Raw genomic sequence first — 26,485 nt, 5'->3', positions numbered from 1 at the left:
CATTGCTGCACCTGCAACCCCATTGTACAAATGATTGCAGAATCTGTACTAACAGGCAGTCCCCTGTCCCCAGTTAACACAAATGCCTCCAAATTGAGCTGCCCACTTTTTGGCAATGTCAGTTAACGCCCTGATATAGTTTTCAACATTTACTTTAACACCATCTCTCTCTCCCTTCGTAGAAATGCCTCCAGAACCATCCTTTGTTAGGCAAGACCCAGTACCACAAAGAGCCCTCAAAACCAATATGAGCCATCCCTTATACGCTTGCGACCCAGCTTTTCCATGTACTACCGAAAAAAAATACATTATAGCTCTTATTTATTTTTATCATCTCAGCCTTACATTCCACTCTCCTTCAGTAACCCCAGCTTCCATTGTCATCCAGTACCGTAAAAAATTCCTACCATTGACTAAAGCTATTTAATTTCCAGCCCTTTCACCCTCGCACTGCCTTCCACATAATTAGTCCACATCCATGTCAGCCCCGCCAAGGACTACCACTAATCCATTACTACAAACTGGGTACTACATACAGCCCAGCAAACCAATCAGTGCCTTGCAGATGCGAATACCGACTGACATCCTGCCTCTAGCCAACTTTGCCCCATTGCTACCCAACTTCACCTTAGTTTTAACTGACTTCAATCAAGAATCAGTCAAAATACTCCGGTCCTGTTCTGATCTTTTGGCACATAACATGCACTAAATTATTAGGCCAGTTCTTCATAGCTAGTCAGTCAACCAAGTCTGATACACATTACCTCTTTTGGACTAATGCTTCATAACTCATTTAGCTGCACCAGTGATCCAACTATTTCCTCTTACCCCATTATCACATTAAACCCATACTGTGACCACTAATAGTAAATATGTTACCCAAACCACTTCAAAACATTCTGTTGACTACTTTTATCTAAGGCACTACCATAAAAAATACCCTGCTCCTTTCTGACACTCATAATTTGCTGAACCACCAGTACCGACCTCTCAAACAAAATTGTTAGTTGTTTTAGGGATGGACCACACTACTGACCTTGGTGATGGAGTACTAAAAATATATATATTTTTGTATTGCCTTAAGTCACTGAACTTTCTGTTCTGTGTATGTGTGTGTATATAAATATATATATACATACACATACATATATACACCCCCCCCTCCAAGAAATGCTACAGTGCCATTTAGTCCATCTTAAGTATAACCTTCGTTGTGTGCTCAATTCCCATCATCTATTCCTTTAAAGCTGCTCTTCTGAACTCTAGATTCGGCAGTTTCTTTGGGTCTATTTTTCTCTATAATATTCCAAAGCCTGTAAAGCATACCTGCATATTGTTTCCTTTCATTTCTTCTTCAAATCTCCTTTAGCCATAACTTCCTTCACTGAAACACTTTTCTGCTGTTTCCATCAACCATGTAGTTAATGTTTGAATAATTACATTATCCAATAATTTTTAACACAATACCTGACTTCAAGAACAAATACATCGAAACAAAGAGTAAGGATTAATTTGCCTAAAGAATATCAAATATATTTTTTAAACATAGTTAGATTTTCAAATTCTTGCTTTTTAAAGGCACGCAGGCATAGTGGCAAAACTACTTGCTCTGAACCTTTTTGTTTTAATTATGTGCTTACTCTCTACAGGGAGTGCAGAATTATTAGGCAAATGAGTATTTTGACCACATCATCCTCTTTATGCATGTTGTCTTACTCCAAGCTGTATAGGCTCGAAAGCCTACTACCAATTAAGCATATTAGGTGATGTGCATCTCTGTAATGAGAAGGGGTGTGGTCTAATGACATCAACACCCTATATCAGGTGTGCATAATTATTAGGCAACTTCATTTCCTTTGGCAAAATGGGTCAAAAGAAGGACTTGACAGGCTCAGAAAAGTCAAAAATAGTGAGATATCTTGCAGAGGGATGCAGCACTCTTAAAATTGCAAAGCTTCTGAAGCGTGATCATCGAACAATCAAGCGTTTCATTCAAAATAGTCAACAGGGTCGCAAGAAGCATGTGGAAAAACCAAGGAGCAAAATAACTGCCCATGAACTGAGAAAAGTCAAGCGTGCAGCTGCCACGATGCCACTTGCCACCAGTTTGGCCATATTTCAGAGCTGCAACATCACTGGAGTGCCCAAAAGCACAAGGTGTGCAATACTCAGAGACATGGCCAAGGTAAGAAAGGCTGAAAGACGACCACCACTGAACAAGACACACAAGCTGAAACGTCAAGACTGGGCCAAGAAATATCTCAAGACTGATTTTTCTAAGGTTTTATGGACTGATGAAATGAGAGTGAGTCTTGATGGGCCAGATGGATGGGCCCGTGGCTGGATTGGTAAAGGGCAGAGAGCTCCAGTCCGACTCAGACGCCAGCAAGGTGGAGGTGGAGTACTGGTTTGGGCTGGTATCATCAAAGATGAGCTTGTGGGGCCTTTTCGGGTTGAGGATGGAGTCAAGCTCAACTCCCAGTCCTACTGCCAGTTCCTGGAAGACACCTTCTTCAAGCAGTGGTACAGGAAGAAGTCTGCATCCTTCAAGAAAAACATGATTTTCATGCAGGACAATGCTCCATCACACGCGTCCAAGTACTCCACAGCGTGGCTGGCAAGAAAGGGTATAAAAGAAGGAAATCTAATGACATGGCCTCCTTGTTCACCTGATCTGAACCCCATTGAGAACCTGTGGTCCATCATCAAATGTGAGATTTACAAGGAGGGAAAACAGTACACCTCTCTGAACAGTGTCTGGGAGGCTGTGGTTGCTGCTGCACGCAATGTTGATGGTGAACAGATCAAAACACTGACAGAATCCATGGATGGCAGGCTTTTGAGTGTCCTTGCAAAGAAAGGTGGCTATATTGGTCACTGATTTGTTTTTGTTTTGTTTTTGAATGTCAGAAATGTATATTTGTGAATGTTGAGATGTTATATTGGTTTCACTGGTAATAATAAATAATTGAAATGGGTATATATTTGTTTTTTGTTAAGTTGCCTAATAATTATGCACAGTAATAGTCACCTGCACACACAGATATCCCCCTAACATAGCTAAAACTAAAAACAAACTAAAAACTACTTCCAAAAATATTCAGCTTTGATATTAATGAGTTTTTTGGGTTCATTGAGAACATGGTTGTTGTTCAATAATAAAATTAATCCTCAAAAATACAACTTGCCTAATAATTCTGCACTCCCTGTATATTCGACTACAACATAACATGGTGTTTTCCCACTCAGTTCTCCTCTAATTTCTTTCTTACTTATTTGTGAATTCAGATCGTCCGTGGACAGTTGCATTGAACAGGACCCACTGAAAACGATAGAGGTGAGTACTCAGTTTGCTTTTGAAAACATGCTGCATATTGCCAAAGTCCTGTATTTTACACTTTGGGTCATTCCTTCCCCCGGTTGTAGACCTTTTTGGATGCAATTGGTCATAATTGGTAGTGTTTGGACAAAGCCTGTGAAGTAGAGTTCTCTAAAGACTGTTTGGAAGTTTTCACTTGTAGTTATCTTTTGAGAACCTCTGCTTTGTAGTGTCTTGTGTTTGCATTTTTTGCATCAACAGCATCTTTGCCATCCCTTCATCAGTCTCCACTATCGTTTGCCTAAACCGCCTGAGGCTGGCATTTATTATTGTAGTTGTTGTGCATATTGAATAAAGTTATAAGGAATTGCAAAATATGAAAATAAAACCTGCCAAATTTTGAAGACACCTAGGGTTAGGTGTCACTGGTTGCTTTGTCTGGGATGAAAAAAAAAAAAAAAAGCAAAATATATCTGCCTAATGCACTTTTATGAGTAATGGTTGTTTCGATTTTCAGAAAATTTAAAAATACAGTCCTATGGCTACATTTTTGTTAAAAAAAAAAAGTTTTGCAATTTTTTAAAACATTTGATCAAATACCATTCCATGATAATATGAAAAACACTGTACAGTATTTAGGCTTATGAACATACAGTTAAACATGAATCTTGTTTCTCCAGGAATAAAATTCCTAACACCACTTGTAAAGGGGCATTCGAACAGCAGACGGGGGCCAACGTTATGCTAATAGAGCGCTAATAGAGGTATAATAAACACATACTACATGCTGTGAGAAGGAATCATCTGAGCGAGGAACCTCTGTGGTTCTGAGAGTGTGCATGTGCATTCTCCGGCACCCAGCATCTCAGACACCAAACAGTTCCCGTTAGGGTGTCTCAGGGCATGTATCTGCAAGGATCTAGCATATTTCGTATCATAGCATATAATATAACTCTTCGACATGGGTGGATGACATGGTGTTCCGGGAGGGGGCCGGACTTCATGCCCAACAGTGGATATCCGCTATGTTAATTCAGAGGCTTTGTAAATGGTTCACAGATTGCACCGGACAACCACCTATGCTCACATTCTGCAACCCTAGCAAGTTCAGTAATCATTCCATGAGGGTGGGAGAGGTCAGCCCCCTCCAGTGCAGCAGAATGCACACACTTGCTGTGGCCAAAACCATCACCAGACATTTTTGTGAGTGCTTGTTGTGTGTTGTTAAATCTGTCATGTCATGGAGAAGGAATAGAATTGAGGGAGTAACATGCAGTCAGGGTCATTGCTTAACACTACTGACCAATAGTGAGTTAGTGCCATGCAGTGCCACAGGAAGTGTAGTAAGTCTATCTGTCCTTTTTTACCACATCCCCAATAATTGTTGTGAAGAATGAATCCAACCCCATGGGATCGTCGAGGTCCAGTACCAGTTGTGGAAATGGATGAATTTCAACTTGGCTTCACAGAGGAATGCATTGTGTACAGAAGAGCTCCAACCATGTCTTTGCAGTATAATCTCGGCACCTCTGCTGCTACAGGTGGTTGTAGTGGCTTGCCTTGTAGGGAACGAAAATAGTTTATCCTTTAGTATGTTGTTCATGGCTCATACCACCCCCCTTATACCTGCACTAGGTTTCTAAGTAATGGCAAAAAGGGGAGTGTTGGAGATAATGGCTATCTCCCCCAAGCTTGCTCCACAGGCAACTCCTCAATTGAGTATAGGACCATCGTTTGGGCAGAGGTAGCTGAAACTTTGTATGGATTTCTTGGAAAGTCTTAAGGGAGTCAGCCACCAGCAGTTGTTCTACGAAGTAGTACGAAGTAAATCCCACAATGATGCTGGTTCCCCAATACTCTGGGGAAATACCCTGTTTGAATGGCACTGTTATGCCAGACGAGTGCAGAGGTATTTTGCCAAGGAGTGATGCCCAGGAGTTTGTGTATGTGCCTGCAGATCTTTTACATGGCTGTAATCTCCGGATTATCTGCCTGTGGAGAGCAGGGGTCGAAAAATTAACTTGACAACTCGCATTGGCGAGTCTTATTTGATCAGGTCGAGCTATTTTTAAAACTTTGCCAATTAATGGGTGTTGTGTTCAGCTGAAAAGTGGAGGGGCAATAAAAGATGCCTTTAAATCTTGTTCTCATGTCACATTTGCTCTGTGTACACGGGCAGAGGGCAGAGTCAGTTTTTCTTACAATTAGTTTTCCTTCTGACTGCAGAATTCCAGGACTTTGTAAAGTGAACTGTGTGACTGACTGCTTAGAGTGTAAAATAAAAGGATATAGGGTGTCAGGTTTTTCCTAACACACAACATTTAATTGACTAAGTCAACTGTGCAAACATTTCAAAATATATTTCAGTAGTTTTCAAAGGCCTTTTTATATTTGTGTGATGAAAAAAAATATTTTAATAGGATGAAAACAAATCAGAATACTTTACATTTTGATGTGCAAAGAATATGTTTTCTGAAACCCAATGTTCGGTGGCATGTGTAGCTGCAGATACACATGCTGTGCATAGTCCGCCGTCTGGTGTTGGGTCGGAGTGTTACAAGTTGTTTTTCTTCGAAGAAGTCTTTTCGAGTCACGAGACCGAGGGACTCCTCCTACTTTGGTTCCATTGCGCATGGGCGTCGACTCCATGTTAGATTGTTTTTTTTCCGCCATTGGGTTTGGACGTGTTCCTTTTCGCTCCGTGTTTCGGGTCAGAAAGTTAGTCAGAATCAACGGAAAATTCGTCGGTATTGTTTCGTTCGGTATCGGGTTAGATTAGAATCGACGCCGAATCCTGAAGAGCTCCAGTAGCCCTTCGGGGTAATTTTCGATCCCCCGTCGGGGCCTGGTCGGCCCGACCGCGTGCAAGATCGAGACTGATGGAACGGACCCCGTTCCGATTCTGTCCTAAATGCCACGGTAAATATCCCTATACAGACCAACATTTGGTCTGTAAGTTGTGCCTGTCACCCGAGCACAAAGAAGAAACGTGTGAGGCCTGTCGAGTGTTTCGGTTGAGAAAAACGCTCCGAGACCGAAGAGCCAGAAGGTTGCAGATGGCGTCCACGCCGACAGGACAACAACGGTTCGAGGAAGAGGGAGAAGAAGAAACATTCTCCATCCCCGAATCGGATTCCGAAGAATTCGACGTCGAAGAAACCGTGAGTAAGACGTCTGTTTTTCTGTGTGATGCTTGTTTCGACAAGGCCCAGGGGACGCCACTGCCGACAGGCCATGGCTCAACCCATAAAGTAGGTGACCGTCCATCGGCACCGAAAAAGGGCGAGCTGGTGCGAGATCATCCGACTCAGGTCAAGACACAGGCACGCAGCAATCTCGGGACCGAGAAACTGCCGCAGACAAGGGTCGACACCGAGGCAGCGGCACCGAAGCTGCTCGGTACAGAGATAGCGGCACTGAAGATGGTCGACGCCAAGAAGGTTCGACACCAAAAAAGAGGAAAATCTCTTCGGAGCCGAAAACAACAAAAGACACGGTTTCGGTGCCAAAACGCCCAGCAACCGAACCGAAAGCCAGTTCCTACTCAGAGGAACACTCACTGTCCTCCCAACTTCAAAAACACAGATTTGAGGAGGATTTACAAACAACAGCTGTAGATCACATGCAAAAGCGGATCTTTATACAAAGTGGTACAGGGAAGATCAGCACCCTTCCCCCAATCAGAAGAAAAAGGAAACTAGATTTCCAACAACAAGAAAAAACACCACAAGCAAAAGTGGTGAAGAAGGTAACTCCACCACCCTCTCCACCACCGGCAACTCATATATCACCGGCACAGACTCCGTCACGATCGCCAGCTCATACCACCATGAGCCAAGATGACCAGGACGCATGGGATCTTTATGACGCCCCAGTATCGGACAATAGCCCTGAGTCGTACCCCACTAAGCCCTCACCACCTGAGGACAGTACAGCGTATGCTCAGGTGGTAGCTAGGGCAGCAGAGTTTCATAACGTATCGCTACATTCAGAGCCTATCGAGGATGACTTCCTTTTTAACACCCTGTCCTCCACCCATAGCAATTATCAAAGCCTTCCTATGCTCCCGGGAATGCTAATGCGCGCAAAACAAATCTTTAAGGAGCCAGTTAAAAGCAGAGCAATAACCCCAAGGGTGGAGAAAAAATACAAGGCACCACCCACAGACCCTGCTTTTATTACATCACAACTGACACCAGATTCAGTTGTCGTAGGAGCAGCTCGTAAAAGAGCCAACTCGCACACATCAGGCGACGCACCACCTCCTGACAAGGAGAGCCGAAAGTTTGATGCAGCCGGGAAAAGGGTTGCAGTACAAGCTGCAAATCAGTGGCGCATCGCCAACTCGCAGGCACTCCTAGCGCGATATGACAGAGCCCATTGGGACGAGATGCAGCATCTCATCGAGCACCTCCCCAAAGAATTCCAACAACGGGCAAAACAAGTGGTTGAAGAGGGACAAAACATATCCAACAACCAAATCCGTTCTTCCATGGATGCAGCAGATACAGCTGCAAGAACTATAACTACTGCTGTAACGATAAGAAGGCACGCATGGCTGCGCACATCCGGCTTCAAACCTGAGATACAACAAGCAGTGCTCAATATGCCGTTCAATGAACAACAATTGTTTGGACCAGAAGTGGACACTGCAATTGAAAAATTAAAGAAAGACACTGACACAGCTAAAGCCATGGGCGCACTCTATTCCCCGCAGGGCAGAGGCACATTTGGCACATTTCGCAAAACTACTTTCAGAGGAGGGTTTCGAGGTCAAGCCACACAAGCCAGCACCTCACAAACAACACGTCTACCTACCAGGGACAGTATCAAAGGGGAGGCTTTCGGGGCCAATACAGAGGGGGCCAATTACCACGAAACCGGGGAAAATTTCAAGGGCCCAAAACCCCTCAAAACAAGCAGTGACTCACAAGTCACTCAACCCCTTCACACAACACCAGTGGGGGGAAGACTAAGCCAGTTCTACAATTCTTGGGAGGAGATAACAACAGACACTTGGGTCTTAGCAATTATCCAACATGGTTATTGCATAGAATTTCTCCAACTCCCTCCAAACGTCCCACCGAAATCACACAAAATGTCCAAACAGCATATAGACCTTCTAGGACTAGAAGTTCAAGCATTACTGCAAAAAGACGCAATAGAATTAGTACCAAAACACAAAAGAACACAGGAGTTTACTCACTGTACTTTCTAATACCGAAAAAGGACAAAAGTCTGAGACCAATATTGGATCTCAGAACACTAAACACCTACATCAAATCAGACCACTTTCACATGGTCACGTTACAAGACGTAATACCACTACTGAAACAGCAAGACTACATGACAACGTTAGATCTAAAAGTATTTCCATATACCGATACATCCCTCGCACAGGAAATACCTAAGGTTCGTATTCGAAGGAATACATTACCAATTCAAAGTGTTGCCATTCGGAATAACAACAGCACCAAGAGTCTTTACAAAATGTCTAGCAGTAGTAGCTGCACATATCAGGAGGCAGCAAATACACGTGTTCCCGTACCTAGACGATTGGTTAATCAAAACCGACTCGCTAACAAAGTGTTTACACCACACAGATTATGTTATACAAACCCTTTACAAACTGGGTTTCTCCATCAACTATGCAAAGTCACACCTTTTGCCGTGTCAAACACAGCAATACTTAGGAGCGACAATCAACACAACAAAAGGGATAGCCACTCCAAGTCCACAAAGGGTTCAACATTTTCACAAGGTGATACAAGCTATGTATCCAACACAAAAGATACACGCAAAGATGGTCTTAAAACTCCTAGGCATGATGGCCTCATGCATAGCCATTGTCCCAAACGCAAGATTGCACATGCGGCCCTTACAACAGTGCCTAGCATCACAATGGTCACATGCACAGGGTCACCTTCTAGATCTGGTGTTGATAGACCGCCAAACATACATCTCGCTTCTATGGTGGAACAGTACAAATTTAAACAAAGGGCGGCCTTTCCAAGACCCAGTGCCACAATACGTCATAACAACGGATGCTTCCATGACAGGGTGGGGAGCACACCTCAATCAACACAGCATCCAAGGACAATGGGACGTACATCAAAGAAAGTTTCATATAAATCACCTAGAATTGTTAGCAGTATTTCTAGCGTTGAAAGCATTCCAACCAATGATAACCCACAAATACATTCTTGTCAAAACAGACAACATGACGACAATGTATTATTTAAACAAACGGGGGAACACACTCGACACAGTTGTGTCTCCTCACACAAAAAATATGGCATTGGGCAATTCACAACCACATTCGCCTAATAGCACAGTTTATTCCAGGGATCCAGAACCAGCTAGCAGACAATCTCTCTCTGGATCACCAACAGGTCCATGAATGGGAAATTCACCCCCAAATCCTGAACACTTACTTCCAAATGTGGGGAACACCTCAAATAGATCTATTTGCAACAAAAGAAAACGCAAAATGCCAAAACTTCGCATCCAGGTACCCACACCAGCAATCTCAAGGCAATGCTCTATGGATGAATTGGTCAGGGATATTTGCATACGCTTTTCCCCCCTCTCCCTCTCCTTCCATATCTAGTAAACAGATTGAGTCAAAACAAACTCAAACTCATTCTAATAGCACCAACATGGGCAAGACAACCTTGGTATACAACACTACTAGACCTGTCAGTAGTACCTCATGTCAAACTACCCAACAGGCCAGATCTGTTAACACAACACAAGCAACAAATCAGGCATCCAAACCCAGCATCGCTGAATCTAGCAATTTGGCTCCTGAAATCCTAGAATTTGGACACTTAAACCTCACACAGGAATGTATGGAGGTCATAAGACAAGCTAGAAGGCCATCCACTAGACACTGCTATGGAAGTAAATGGAAAAGATTTGTTTGCTACTGCCATAATAATCAAGTTCACCCATTGCATGCATCTCCAAAAGATGTTGTAGGGTATTTACTACATTTGCAAAAGTAAAATCTAGCTTTCTCTTCCATAAAGATACATCTCGCAGCAATATCTGCATACCTGCAAATTACTCATTCAACTTCCCTATTTAGAATACCTGTCATTAAAGCATTTATGGAAGGCCTAAAAAGAATTATACCACCAAGGACACCACCTGTTCCTTCATGGAACCTCAATATTGTCTTAACAAGACTCATGGGTCCACCTTTCGAACCCATGCACTCTTGCGAAATGCAATATCTAACGTGGAAAGTTGCATTTCTCATTGCCATTACATCTCTAAGAAGAGTAAGTGAAATTCAGGCATTTACTATACAAGAACCATTTATTCAAATACACAAAAATAAGGTAGTTCTAAGAACCAACCCAAAATTCTTACCAAAGGTCATCTCACCGTTCCACTTAAATCAAACGGTAGAATTGCCAGTGTTCTTTCCACAGCCAAACTCAATAGCTGAAAGAGCACTACATACATTAGCCATTAAAAGAGCACTAATGTACTACATTGACAGAACAAAACTAATTAGGAAAACAAAACAACTATTTATTGCATTTCAAAAACCTCATACAGGAAATCCAATATCAAAACAAGGTATAGCTAGATGGATAGTTAGGTGCATCCAAACCTGCTATCTTAAAGCAAAGAGACAGCTGCCTATTACACCAAAGGCACACTCAACCAGAAAGAAAGGTGCTACCATGGCCTTTCTAGGAAATATTCCAATGAACGAAATATGTAAGGCAGCAACATAGTAAATATGTGAGGCGTAGACCAAGCACAACTGTGTAGACGTGCTATCTGCACAACAAGCCACAGTAGGTCAAGCTGTACTAAGAACTTTATTTCAAACTACTTCCACTCCTACAGGCTGAACCACCGCTTTTGGGGAGATAACTGCTTACTAGTCTATGCACAGCATGTGTATCTGCAGCTACACATGCCACCGAACGGAAAATGTCACTTACCCAGTGTACATCTGTTCGTGGCATTAGTCGCTGCAGATTCACATGCGCCCACCCGCCTCCCCGGGAGCCTGTAGCCGTTTGGAAGTACTCTTCAACACTTGTACATTTGTAAATATATTACTTTAACCTTCATTTTGTACATACTTATTCATTCCATTGCATGGGCACTATTACTAACATACACAACTCCTACCTCACCCTCTGCGGGGAAAACAATCTAACATGGAGTCGACGCCCATGCGCAATGGAACCAAAGTAGGAGTCCCTCGGTCTCGTGACTCGAAAAGACTTCTTCGAAGAAAAACAACTTGTAACACTCCGACCCAGCACCAGACGGCAGACTATGCACAGCTTGTGAATCTGCAGCGACTAATGCCACGAACAGATGTACACTGGGTAAGTGACATTTTCCTTTCTTCCCGGTTTGGATGTTTTGATTCCTAGATCATTTATAAGTTGAGCAATTGGTCTTAAAGATCTGAGTGGCATAAAAAGTGCCAATTAGGAATAACAACCATAAAGTTGACATTAGATTGGTTGTGTGTTCTTGGCATAGTGAGCGATAGTCTTTTGAATGCTCCTCTTGCTTATCCTAGAAAGAGGAGCCATATATTAACTTACAACACCAAGCAAACTGCAGCAATTTGAATACATGTTTGGAGAAATCCATGTAGAAGGGAGCAATCCTACTCTTGAGGATATCATGGCATTTGATGTTTACTTTTTAGTAGGACCAAGTAACAAAAGGAATACTTCCTAAGCAAACACTCTCCTGGTAGACTACAGCTGTTCTATTAACGTTTGCAGCCAAACAAAGTTATTTTTAAAACAGGTCTAGATTTGGGGTAGGACAACAGGGCGCATATGTGTGCCCTTGTTGTAAGGCCATAAAGACGAATTTCACATGTCTTTTTTAGCCACCATCCACCAGTACCTCAGTATTATCAGACTTTTAGCCATCTAATAGTTAAAATTCAGTCTTTAAAACACATTGGCTGGTATTGTTATCCGCTCCCAAGCTCAGTGTGATTGGGCTATGCTGGCATTAAATCTGGCTCAGTCCCACCATGGCCTCATCAGATCCACCAGAAAAACTACCATGCAGGACAGTATCGACGCCACCACTTACAACACAAAATAAATTTTTGCCATCATCAAGGAATTCACCAAACCTCAAGAAGGGGCCATTAACATCCCTCCATCCCAGGACCTGTGCGAAAGACTTGCCGCCTTCTTCCATCGTAAAATCAAGGACATCTATGACTGCTTCGGACCCAAACACTCCCTGAACCCACCCACAGTGCCCCAACCTCGATCCACTGAACCCCCACAGTTCCTGCAGGCCTGGACCCCCCTCATGAGAGACGATACTCAGTCCATCATTAGCAGCATCCATTCCGGAGCCTTCACCGATCCCTGCCCCCAATGCATCTTCAACAAAGCCAGTGCTTCCATTGCACCCGAGCTCCACAAGACCATCAGCTGCTCCCTAGAGTTGGCCACTTTCCCAGAAGAATGGAAACACGCTGAGATCCACCCACTCTTGAAAGAACCCACAGCCGACCCCGCGGATCTCAAGAATTAACGCCCCATCTCGCTGCTGCCTTTCCCAGCTGAGGTTGCTGAGAAAGTAATCAATGCTCACCTCTGCCAACATATCGAGGACAGCAACATACTGGACATTTCCCAATCAGGATTCAGAACTAATCACAGTACGGAGAGCGCCCTGCTTGCCACCCCAAACAACATCCTCTCTCTCCTCGACCAAACAGCAGCCCTCATCCTACAGGACCTATTGGCCACCTTCGACAGTGTTCCACCGCGCCCTATGAGCCAGACTCTATGCAGCAGACATACGTGGCAAGGCCCTTCGATGAATACACTCTTTCCTGAGTCACACTCCCTCCACCTCAAGGCCCCCCCCCCCCCCCCCCCCCCCAAACCCGGCCACACCTATCAGAACCTACAGAGATCAGCTGTGGAGTACCCCAAGGATCCTCGTTGAGTCCCACACTTTTCAACATCTACATGGCCCCACTCATCTCAGTCAGAATCTTTGGATTGAACATTGTCTCCTATGTCGATGAGACTTAGCTGATCATCTCCCTGACCGATAACCCCACAAAGAGCAAGAAGAACTTCCAAGACTGAATGGAAGTAGTCGCCGCCTGGCTGAAGGAGAGCTGCCTCAAGTTAAACTCAGACAAAACTGAGATCCTCATCCTGGGAATCCTGGTGGCCCTTAACTCATGGCAGCTCCTCCACCCCCCTATAAACCACGCATGCAACCTGGGCAAGACAGGTAAACTCTGTCACCCCCACCTGTTTCCACACCCTCCAACTCATCCGGAAGATCTTCAGATGGATCCCGAGCGACTGCCCCAAAACCGTGACACATGCACTGATCACAAGCAGACTTGACTACAGCAGCACCCTCTACGCAGGAACGACCAAGAAGAACCTGAGCAAGCTATTACAAATCCAGAACACCTGTGCCAGACTCATTCTGACCTTCCCCCGCAGAGAACACATCACAGGACACCTGAGAGATCTCCACTGGCTCAGAGTCTAGCAAAGGATCCACTTCAAGGTTCTCGTCCACGCTTACAGGGCCCTCCACAACCTAGGACCTAGCTACCTCAACCACTGCATCACCTTTTATTCCCTACCAGATCTCAATGTTACTCCCAGCAGTCAGTCACCACCATACCCCGCATAAGTAAATCCTCGGCTGGAGGGAGATCCTTCACCTACCTTGTGGCAAAATGCTGGAACGCAAAATGCTGGAACACCCCAGGCAGTTGCTATCGCTATCTCAATTCAAGAAGAACCTTAAGACCTGGCTCCTTGACTGAATCTTGAGGGCCTACCCCACAGCGCCTTCAGACCCTGTGGGTGAGTAACCCGCTTTAAAAATTGCTGATTGATGGAGTCCAGGACTTTGTGGGGCTCCACATGCCAAGCTTATGCAGTGACGGGCCCTACCGTGGCTAAGAGCAGAAATGTTTACAATGTTTAATGATGATAAGAGCTCAAAAAGTATCACTGTGGACACTTCCTTCACATTTATAATCCAGTGCTGATTATCAAGAACTGAGGCAAATGCTAATTTGTAGCCAATTGGTGTATAAAAACCAGGCTGTGCCTTTCCCAAAGTACTATTTTCTCTTGAATGTTGGATAGATGTAGGTGCTGGATAGCATAGGCATCAAAGAAATGTGTAGATAATTAGATGGAGTGTTAACAAAATACTCTAGACTTATTTATCAGAAATCTGACTGCTACTTATTTCCCTCTGTGTATGAACATTTTCTCAACCCACATCTTTATGAGCATTCTAAATTATACTGGAGTGATATTGCAGGGGCAGTTCAGAGCTTTGGTACCAGCAAACAGATCAATTTCAGTTCATCTTCATAACTGTTAGTCCAGGCTTGAACACAAACTAAACATTTAACTAATACAACTGCACATGAAGATATACAGCAGGTACAGTAGCCCAATGTGAGCTATCAGCCTTGTCGTACCCATGATGGTGGATGGAATCAGAATCCACAAATTCATATCAGGGAAATGATTCTGTGTTTTGTTAATGCAGCTAAACTTTGTCATTCTCTTTCTACAAATCAATGGTCAAAACATAGATTTTTATTTTGCTGCCATCTTAAGGCATGTGGATTATCATTTGGCAAGTTAGGGTAGGGCCACTGGGTTAGTGTTCTCCCCTACATTTGGAACAGCACCTAATGGCCTTGAGGTGATAATGCACTTTAAAAGTGATGTAATCCTAACATAACATAGTCTGTGTATACCATTTGTTAGCCAGCAAGCAGCATCGGTTTGGCTCATGGTGATATCAAGTTGCTGTCTTCTGTATACTCACCCAGAATATCTGCATCATTTGGTGCCCAACTAGCAGTCAACAACTCTTCAGTAGCTCCTTTTATATCCTTAAAAACCTCCTTGTGTCTTACAGTCTTTAATGTCATGGCTGTACAAGGCTTCGCCAGAACTGAACACAGAGCCAGCAATTCTCAGTTGCTGGCTTTCCGCAAAGTCAACAAGCACAATAGGTACAATCTAGCATTTGTGCACAGTCACCACCCAGAAAACCCTGCCATTGGAGTCACTGGGCAATCCCAGAAAGTAGGTACTGCACGTGTCAGACATTTTCCTGGGGCAAACTGCACCTAGGGCAATTGAGATTAGAGGATGATTTGTAGCATGGTACGTTCTAGAGATAATGTAGTTGCTCATGCTACTTTGCAGTATATGGAGCTTAAATCTGCTTTTGCATGATACATATGTGTTATGTTGAAAGGCCCTCTGCCATTTTGCATCTGACACGTGTGAGCTCAGGTCAGGGTCCCACTTTTGTCTTTATCAACAGATGAGTTTGAGGTTGGTCTGACCCCACCAGTGAAAGTCGAGACCCATTTACCAACAGTAATCCGAGATTCCAGACTTAAATTAACCAGCGGTATTTTCGAAGTCATAAGGCCATGGGGCTATGTGGTTTTGGCTCATGCAGCCAAGCATGGCAAACTGTAAAAAGAACAAAATTTGGAATCCTTTGGAGCACTATTAATTTTGAAAGAAATCATATGTTATAAACCTGCTTATAACTGTGTAACTATGTTTGAGCATTCATTTGTGCTGTTGGATCAATGTGTAAAAATCTAGTCCATTTAAACAAATATATATATCTGAGCGGAGAACAGATATTGTAAGCTACAGCTTCAATTATTTGTAGGCTTAAGGTATTAAAATCGTTTTGTGTATCAGCTAGTTCTGTTTTATAGGCTAGAAGAGCCTCCTACGATTTGGCTTGGTATTCATGCCAGAAATAAAAGCAGGCTGGTCTGGATGCTCCAGAGTCAGCATCAGCAGACCTAACCTAAATGAGGGCACAACGCCTAGAATTGTCATGTCAACCTTAAGCAGTGACAGCCTGACAAAGTTCCACAGTTAAGTCTTCTTGAGTGGCTTAGCGAGCAATATGGTCAGTGCCTCAAATAATCGCTACAGGAGTGATTCCTCTGTCAGGGCTTCCATTAACTTGGGCACAGTAAATGCAGCATATTTGATACATTTGACTGCTCAGCCAGAGGTGTTTTTCCTTTGCCTCTGCTCTTATTAGCAGGTAGTATCTTATACCAGAAAAAGGCAGATCCAGTGGTTCACTGACATCCGGAAATAGTCAGGCACATGTTTCTGTGGGCTTGGTAATGATCAGTAAATGTTTTATTGTTACTAGGTCGATAAACCATCAAACCCCATCTCAAATTACTAATTGCTTAGATGATCATAGGTCCTCTTTTGATATTAACTTACCATAACGGAGTTCCACCAGCCCACACCATAATTATGCTGTTTAGTCCAAAATAGATATAGTCACAGTTAGTCAATCTAAAGGAATAAGTTATTACCCTATTCAAGGGTACCGACTTCTTGCCAATGTTTTTGGTGATCGTAGTAGTCCCTGAATAGTACCCGTGAGCTGTAACTTTAAATGCTTCCACTTCATCCTTCTGCCAGTGACAGTAGCTTTGTTTTCATAAAAGAAAAAAATAATCTTGGTCTTAAGCTCATCTGTAAAATCTGTCCTTTTCAACCATGCATTTTGCGTTTAAATCTGTTTTATTAGATTTCAGAAAACAAACAGAGAACAGTACCCTCACCTACATCCATTGGCTGGTGAGGAAATAAGAAGGGAGATTTGGAGTAAACCTGGGAAGAAGGGGTGGGTAGACTATCCGAGGAGGGTGAAAGACTGTCCATGGGAAGGAGTTGCTCGACCACACCTGCTGCTGGAGGTCACTGTGGCTCCAGGTTCAGGGATAAGTGCCATTTTCAGAGTCGCCGCTTCCTCACCTTATTCAGCTTCATGGTCAGTTTGTGTGATGTGAAGTATCTACAAGTATGCTGGACAGGGATGTTCCCTTAAATCTTGAACTAAGAATCGTATACAGGGCCCCAAGTCGTGCCAAGTTGCAGTAGCTTGCCGTAGCTTTCTCCGTACTAAGTGGTTCCCAGAGCTTGTGCTGCCAACCCGGCCGCATCTGGGTTTTTCTGTGCCCCATTTACACAAAATGACCTGCTTGTCTGCACACAGCGCAAGAGTAATAGTTGTCCCTCTTGCCGAGTGCAGGGGATATATTGCTGAATTAGGAAGGCCTGTGAAATGTAACTAGGGAATCTAGGTAGGTCTGTCTCCTACTTGTTCCCCACCCAGGCTTCTTATTGTCTCCCCTTGTCCAGCCTGGCTATCTTGGCCTCCACTTGTTTTTTATTTTCATCCTTCATAGTATTATTGTTTCTCTCTCTGCCCGGCACAACTTTTTATGTCCCTGCTCCCTGGATCTCCTCACATGCGCATTACTCCCCACACCTACTCTTTCTCCCCTGCTTGGCCCAGTTCAAGCCCCACTTTGTTTCCCCACCACTGCTCAATTCATAACACCACATGGTCCTGCTTTCTTTCAGTCTTTCATGAACTGCCGGAGCCTGCCGCCTTTGCCCCTCCCGGCCTGAGCCTGCCGCCTTTGCCCCTCCCGGCCAGAGCCTGCCATCTTTGCCCCCCCCCCCCCCCCACCCCTCAACCCTCATGGCTGGGGCTTGCCTTCTTTGACCCCCCCCCCACCCCCCTCTCGCCGGAGCCTGCCCCCATCCCCCTCAGCCAGAGCCTGCCGCCTTTGCCCCTCCCGGCCGGAGCCTGCCGCCTTTGCCCCTCCCGGCCAGAGCCTGCCTTCTTTTCCCCCCACCTCTCCCCCTGGCCGAAGCCTGCCTTCTTTGCCCCCATCCCCCTCAGCCGGACCCTGCCTGCCTTTGCCCCTCGGCCTTAGCCTGCCTTCTTTGCCCCCTGAATTTTCCCATTGCCTGCTTTCTGGACACCCCCACCTCTTCCCGGACTATGATTTCTTGGCCCTATTTCTTGGCCTCTTTTTCCCCCATTTCTTTCCAGAGCTTAATTTCTTTGCTTTTGTTCCTCTCTTCTCCCAGGACCCTGTTTTCATGCCCGCTGCCTCTTCCTAGAACCTTCTTTTTTGGCCCACCCTTGCCTGTGCTCTAGCTCCCACCTGTCTGTCCTCCAACCTTCTCAAGAGAAAAACAAGTTGCAGTGTTCTGTTTTAAAATGGGTCTTACTTGTTTTTGAGTAGGTTAGTGAACAAACTAAACATTTGCGTGCAAGGAAGCCAGACATTCTGACAACACTTGATAATGGCTCCTGATTAAAAAGTCAGCTGCAGATAATTATTTAATAGTGCATTGTCTTCCAGAATATTGGGGTCCTATAGTTCAGCAATGTAGGGTTGTTCTGAATTACACTGCCTCTGATTAGTCTAATTAAAATCCTTTATTTTGCGTGTTGGGTTGATTCATCCTCCAAATATGCACTGGCTATAGGTCTGCCTCAGATCTGTAAATACCAGTTGCTCCACCACCGTCAGTCACTTCAAGCATATTGTGTTTAAGGCCTTATTTAATTTTCAAATGTTCTACAGTGCAGTGTTTTCAGCTTCTTTAGTATTAAAAAATACGGTTGCATATTTCTACAACAATGACCTAAATTACATTTTCTCTTATATTTTACATGTCATGGACAGACCACAAAGCATCAGCCTCCTACATCAAAGATCAAGTAAGTTGTTAAATGAAATAAAAAGTATTTTCCATACTGGTAAAACGTTATTACAGCCTATCACTTTCAGCTCATTTACCAAAGTACTTTTGAAATAGTACTTTTAAGCCTTTTAACGAGCCTTTTTACTGGTAGCTGATGCTTTGACTGCTTGTCATGGGCTGGTGAGTATTCCTTTAAGCATCATCAAATAGAAAAAAGTTTATTCAGCTACATGGTATAGGCCAACTTCTGTTTTCTGCATGAATTGCAATTTACTTAATATATTGTAGGATATTTAGATATGTGAACCACTGAATTCTGATGGTTATAACGTGATGCCTTTTTCTGGTTCTAAATTTAGCGTTTTTAAGATTATGGTAAAATAACTTCTTTCTACGGGTCATGAGTTTATTAATCTTTTCTGGCCTTAACGTGAAATCTTCTCTGATGGAGACTTCAAGCCACTTAATCCTCACCATATCAATATTCCCCAAGCATCATACCGGGTCTGGAAACCTTTTTCGTCAGTACCTTGGCACACAGGTAGGTGGTGCCATGCACTCCGTAGTGGCTCTGTTCTATTCTGGAAATAATGTGCAAAACTTATATAAGTGCCATTCTTGCACAATAGTAGTGCCTTTCTTTCTGCGCTCATCAGACGTAGATCTGGAGCTACACCTTGTCTCTTTGAGACTCCTTTACCTCACAATTTACAGTGTGCAAGAGAAATGTCACCTCCAGAGGGGACTGGTTTTAAACCTTGAAAGGATTGTCACAAGAAAATGTCTGTGACAGGTCCTCATCAGGTTTGCCTTTGGTGCCTGCTGGTCCCACCAGTGGGCCTCCCCCGGCTCCTGTACCAACTCCGCCTATGGCTTCAGAGTACAAGCCGGTTCACGGGAGCAACAACACCAACTCCATTGACTCTGGAGGACGAGTCTGAGCTGACCGACTGAGTCAGTGCCACTATGACCTCAGCCAAGGCCACGCTCTACTCCCATCAAACCAAAATCTGGATGTTCAACCTCCACAAGGAGGATCCCATGCACTGCACCCCTTGTTTTGGATGGATTCCAACAACAATTATGACTCGAGTGATGAAATAGGCCAGCAGTACAGTGAATATAATTGGTATGCTGGACTCCTGTGAGCGAGACACCTCTCTTGATTCTAGCTTTCTCACACTGCCAGGTCCTGCTACAGAGTGGGCTTTCTGTGTGGTGGTTATGCGCAGGGCATCCAAAGTTCTCGACCTCTGGTTCCCCACCCTAGAGGTCAAAACCAATGTCCTGACCGAAGTATTCGAGCTGGGGCAAACCACTACTAGGTCCCTACTACCTTTTTAACGAGGCACTCACTGGTACACTCCTAGGTGTAGGAGCCAAACCTTGCTCCCTTCTCCCCAGTAAATCACCAAATTGTAACATGCCTTGACCGGTCCCGGGGAACCCCGCAATTTTGTCTCTGCACCCCTCTCCCAAGAGCTTAGTGGTCAGGTTTCTATGAGTCAGAAGAAAACCCAAATACTGATCCAACTCTTGCCCCCCCGCCTTTGATCTCCTCCACCAGCTGTCCTTTGTGGTTTCTCATCCCTAATACTGTGTTGCTTATTTCCATAACATTGTTGCTGCTGATAAGTGTGCTTCAAGCTCTGTGTCAACCCTCCTTACACCCACCACCTTCTTCCAGACAAACTGTCTCTGGGGACTCGAGCATCAAATGTTGTGATGGCGGTCCGCATCGGTCAACCCATTGCCTTACTTGCGTGCTATGTTCCACCTCTGCGGAGAAACTAAATTGTTTGGGCCCCAAAAGAGCACTGAGCCTTTACATCAGTCAACCCAAGGAACACTGTGTGGATGATCAGCTCTTTGAGAAGTTCATTGGATCAAAAAAGGGCAAAGGTGTGCAAAAAAGGACCGTCTCCCAATGGATCATGCTCTGCATTAAGAACTATGCATTGGCCAAGATGTAGCCTCTGGAAGGGCTGCATGCTCATTCCACCAGGGCCAAAGCTGCTGCTACTGTGGTGGCTCACCAATTTCCAGTCCTGGACATCTGCTAGACAGCTATATGGGCATCACTACTTATGTTCACAAAGCCATACTGTCTGGACAGCCAGGTTCGCAGAGAGGGGCATTTTGCCCACTCAGACTTGTAGGGCTTTCTGGCTTGGGTCTGTTCAAAGACCTGCGTCTAGATAATTACTGCTTTGGTACCTCTTCAAAAGGTAAGGAATCTGCAGTTAGAAGTCTGTCAGAACAAAAAGCTACTTCGCTTCTAACAGCAGGTCCCTCATGTCCCTCTTATCCTCACGTTCTGTGAATTGAACTCTATTAATAAGAACCCAAGTCCTAGTATTTGCACAATGGTCACAACCAATTTGCTATTGGGGCTTTGCATCTGGAGGCCTGCACTACTTTGGAAACAACTGACAGCATGCAACAGTGGCACCTATATAGCCTCCACACATAATTTCCAGAGTGGAACAGCTTCAGTGGGCGCACTGACAGCAGTACCTACCGGCATACAGAGTTACTGCTGAAAATAGTTTCCATATCCAGTCTCACACTTGGGCTATATTCACATGGTGAGGAATCTGTGGTTAGAGTCTCTACCAGAAAGAGTGTTACTGAAAGTAAGTAACTTGTTCCTCAGTGTCTCCTAACTCATGAGAAACCTCTAAAAACGTTTGCACGAGTATTTGTTGTGAAAAATTCACATTCAGGACAAACTATACCAGCTTGTGTAGTTATGCAAGCTGGCACTTGTACTAACCCTGTCACTGTCACCTCAATGCAACATGCTTTTTTGTCTTTTGTGAAGCGGATCACCTTTGTTAATGGTAAAAATCCTACTCCTCTGATCAAGAATAGTTCTGACTCTATTTTCGATTGCTTGTTACTCATTGTTGTAATCTCATTTTCTCATCACATGATTTAGGCTAATTCCACAATTTATCATATTTTTTTCTTGTTTGAATAATTTCAAATGACCCACCTGTGCTTTTTAACTGCAGTCCTAGAAAGTGTACAGTCATTCGCCTTAAACACCATATTTCCGTCACCTTCCTAACTGTCAGTGGCAACTTTGCCATAAATACTGATGTGCTGTAGTATTTGCATCTTTAACTGACTCCAGAAGTGATCAAAGCATAGTAATCTGGAAAAACACCACTGCTACTGTAGAAGTGCTTGAGATAAGTTATATTTTCCTCCATCCCTCTAGGAGGATGCAGCTTAAATTGACAGTCTCTTTTAATGGCATTACTTTCAATGGTTAAAGCTGTGATGTTCCCGCTTCCTTCACAGTTTTGGGCAGAATTTGATTTACTCTTACATCTGTCCTTGTTCTCCCTACATAAGGGACTTCTGTCCGCTTTCAGGATTATACTAGTGTGCCTTAAAGAGGCCAAAGTCCATGAAAAATAACATGTATGCCCAGAGATGCTAACCTTGGCTGGTCAGCTTTATTATTTATTTTCTGTCCAAGGAGAACTGCTGAAATATTCCAGCTTTCGAGAAGAGCATATGCTTTCTGACTTCTGATTTGTCTTGCTGGTTGCCTGATGCCTTCCTTGTGCTTAGGTAGTCCATAGCAAACATAGACATGTAGTCTCTGTGCTTACATTACAGTACACTGGCTTCTGTTTCTGTTGAAAAGTTCCTAGCTCGCGATTGCACCCTGTTATGGTTTCCATAAAGTCATGGGGGTTTTCAAATAACTTCACATGAGCTGTTTTGCCTGGTGGCCTGAGAGTCTGAAAGGTTTGCTTAGGTAATGGCAATTCCAAGTATAAACCGAAGTCCTACCCATAGGATTGAGAATGCAACAACAAAACTTATTGCAGACCTAAAAAGATCAAGCATTGGCATACCTCCAAACCTCAGTCCTGTCCATAATGCTTTTCAGCTTATACATTGAGCCCGAAAAAACAGTGGGGTGTTCCCCAGGGTATTTTCAGAGGCTGCTGCTGCTTGGTGTTTGATAAGCTGCTTTTTATGGAAAGTCTGTAGTCCTAGCCAACTACAAATTTGCTTTTTGTCCCAGGAGAGTCTAGCCTTGGTGCCACAATATCAGTTATCACTTGTTTACCTTATGCTTGTCTTTGCCCGTTTAAAGCGCTTTGCTATCTTTTGGCTAGATTTGCGCTATAGAAATACCACATACATATATGCAGTTTGCCACATTTTATCTAGGGTTGTACCTTCCGAAATTGTCGACTGAACACCTGGTAATGCATTTACGTTTATTTTATTTCCTCTAAAGGTATGACTGGTACCAAACAGAATCTCAAGTCATAATTACAATAATGGTCAAGAATGTTGACAAAAATGACGTAAGCATCGAATTTTCAGATAAAGAGGTAACTATGCATTTTCAGTTAATTAATAACAGTAGAATGTTTTTTCATGTGTGGAACTCATTGTATTGTTAATGTTAAAGAAGAGACTGTGCCTTACTTTATTGCTAGAAACAAATTTATCCCAGCAATAGAATGTTGAAGGTGACTACAGTATAATGTTTTATGGCATGTTGCATCTTTTTGTTGTTGTTTTTTTAAACATATTTTATTGAACTTTATAAGTAACAATTAGGCACTTTCCAGAGCTCTACAGTGATGTCCTTCTCTGGACATTATCCAGATATTATCAATACCATTCACAGTGTTTACAACTTAGTATGTCAGAACAATGTAACTATTGGTGTGTGGGATCTGTCAACAGTTTTGGAAGATAATTCATTCTATTGTCCCCTGCGATCTCCCACTTTCCGATCATCATGTTTTCATTTGTTTTAATTGCATTGCACTTCAGCTCAGGTGCCTACCCTCGTCTCCTCCTCCCTCCCCCGTGTTTTCCACTGCCCCAAGTCTCCTGTATTCCCATTATGTCTAACTTCCCATGTTGCTCAAGATCTCCTAGTGTGTGCCATTTCTGATTTTCTGTCTGTCCCCTTAAGGTATACTCCTCAAGATATCATTATGTACTCACTACTCGACTAGGTTATGCATTGCATCTTATTGATCAAGGGGGTAGTGTGTTGTCATTTGGTATAGTATCTGAATTTTCTAAGAGACATATTAACGCACTCCAGGCCCAGGCTCTCAATCAAACCCTGACCTCGTTTGACCTCTCGGTCCCCCACCATCTCTTCTGCCTTTGCCCACTTTACTACTTCCCTTTTCCAGGCCATGCACTGGGGGCCTCATACCTGTTTCCAATTCCTAGTTATCTCTCTTTTTGATAACAATAGTGCTAGGTCCTGGAAACCGGATGGTCACTTTCTGTCGGGATAAGTGTTGGTACCCATTGAGTAAACAATATTTGGGGTCATATGGGACCTCCCTCTCGATGAATTCTGCTAGTATACCAATTACTGAGTTCCAGAAACCTCTCAAAACTGGACAGGCCCAGAACATATGAAAAAACTCTACTGCCTCCTCCCCACACCTCGGACTTATGGCTTCCACGATATTAAAATGCCTTTGCAGCCTTCCTGGTGTCAAATATGCTGTGTATAGTACATATAGGTTAATAAGCCTGAATCTGGCATTCAGAGATACTTTGGGGGACCCAGGTCAATACGTTCTCCCACTCAACATCCGTGATCTCTGTGCCCAGGTCCTCTTCCCACTTCAATTTAAGGCTCACAAGGGGCTGACAGAGTTGCTCTCATTCTCCTGTATAGGAAAGTAACTGCCTTATATGTACCTGCACTACTAGTCAAGTATTGACAGATGCTTGAGAGGGAAGGTTCTGTTTGTCCTGTGCACCAGTGTTTAGTGAGTGCGTCGGTGACCGCTCTATGGAGCAAGAAGTGCCCCTGTGGTAATTCATATTGAATCCTGAACTTTTCAAATGGTAATAAAGCGTGTGCCTCAAACATCGTTCCCGTCGATGTTGCTCCTGCCTCTACCCAGCTAGTCAGTCCACTCCAGTCACCTCCATGGGAGTAACACTGATAAAAACTGCACTGGGCTCTCCGGGGCATAAGGCCTAGTCTCCCCTGATCTGCAGAGGTAGTGCAGCAAGCAGGCACGTAGCACCCTCCGTTCTGCTGGTAAGGTCACTGCTGGAGGGCCGAGCCAGAGGACCACCATGGCCGGAGTCAGGAGGTCCAGAATAAAGGGTGCTTTCACTTTGTCTGGCCGCATGTGGCTGGTTATCCATTGGGTCAACCGTTGCAGTTGGCTGGCTAGATAAAAGGTCTCAAAGTCTGGTACTGCCAGTCCCCCATCCCCCGTTTGTCTCTGAAGATGTTCACGTGCAAGTCATCGTCTACCCATCCCCCATAGAAATTCAATTATTATTATTGAATTCTGGGGTTTCCATATCGTTAGTGCAACAAAAAGATTAAGCAATCATGTTAGAGTAATCATTTTAAATAAAGCAATTCTTTCTGACACTGATAAGGGCAGAAATTCCCAGAATGTCATATTGCTGCGGAGTCCCCGCAGCGCTCGCCCTATGTTGCCTTCAAAAAGGTCTGTTCTGTTATGATTGACATGCACTGCCATATACATCAAACAACACTGCTCCCATTGTAGGCCTCTCAGGTCCTCAGGTGCCGCTTGGTCAGGGATCAGGGGGAATAGGCTGGATTTCCCCCAGTTAAGGTCCGATAGTGATCCAAAACAGTCTAGTAGCTGCTCCTCGAAGTGCGTCATCTTCATCCGCTAAAATAGCAATAGATCATCAGCGTATAAGGCCATGTAATAGGTGTCATTCCCCACTCTCAAGCCTCTATAAGCAGTACCCGCTCTTGCTAGGCTTGCAAGGGGCTCAATGGCCAGGGCAAAGAGGAGAGGGGAGAGTGGGCATCCCTGCCTGGTTCCTTGTTCCACTTGATAGTCCCTTGAAATAGTGCTGCGTGTGCGGACTCTCGCCCATGGCATAGAGTAATCCCGTCCAGGCTATAAAGTTCTCGCTTCGCCCAAATTTGCATAGCACTTCGTATAGGTGTGGCCATTCTAAGCTGTCAAATGCTTTCTCTAAGTCTACAGCAAAGACCACTGCACTGGTTTTATCATAAGAACTGTCATAGAGTAATGAGGATAGTCGGTGTATGTTACGGGACATATATCGTCCAGGGATAAATCCCACCTGCTCCCTATGGATCAAGCTGTGCATATGTGGTAGGAGGCGTGACGCTAGTATTTTACTAAGGATTTTGTAATCTACCGATAACATTGACAGAGGTCGGTAGGAACCTACATTTGTGGGTGGCTTCCTAGGTTTCAAAAGGGGAATGATAAGGGCCTCTTGCGCTGATGGAGGGAGAGTCCCGGCTACCTTGGCTTCTTCATAAATGCTGACCAATCGGGGCACCAGTGTTGCTATATAGGAAGAATAAAATTCAACTGGTAGTCCATCCAGTCCTGGAGTTTTGTTTTGTGCCATGCTAATGACAGCGGCCAGAAACTTCTGACAGTTCAATTGCCTGTCCTAGGGTCTCAGATTCCTGCTCCAGGATTGTTGGGAGGTTAAGGTGGGATAAGTACTCTTGGGTGTCTGCCAGTGGTGAGTGGACCTTGCTCCTGTAGAGATCAGAGTAATAGTTATAAAACTCCTGATT

General features: G+C 44.1%; 1 protein-coding gene across 1 annotated transcript in view; it reads left to right on the top strand.

Moving 5' to 3' along the window:
* SUGT1 (SGT1 homolog, MIS12 kinetochore complex assembly cochaperone) overlaps positions 1-26,485 on the top strand; it is a 187,136-nt gene that overhangs the window by 29,812 nt on the left and 130,839 nt on the right. Inside the window, exons 2-4 of the mRNA XM_069205320.1 lie at positions 3,289-3,337; positions 18,891-18,925; positions 23,177-23,273. Of these exons, the coding sequence (XP_069061421.1) occupies positions 3,289-3,337; positions 18,891-18,925; positions 23,177-23,273 (181 nt within the window). The remainder of the gene's footprint in view (positions 1-3,288; positions 3,338-18,890; positions 18,926-23,176; positions 23,274-26,485) is intronic.

Source organism: Pleurodeles waltl, chromosome 8 (assembly GCF_031143425.1).
Source record: "Pleurodeles waltl isolate 20211129_DDA chromosome 8, aPleWal1.hap1.20221129, whole genome shotgun sequence".
In the NCBI taxonomy this organism is placed as follows: Eukaryota; Metazoa; Chordata; class Amphibia; order Caudata; family Salamandridae; genus Pleurodeles; species Pleurodeles waltl.
Note: the sequence above shows the minus strand (reverse complement) of the source record. Positions and strands in the feature narration are given on the sequence as shown.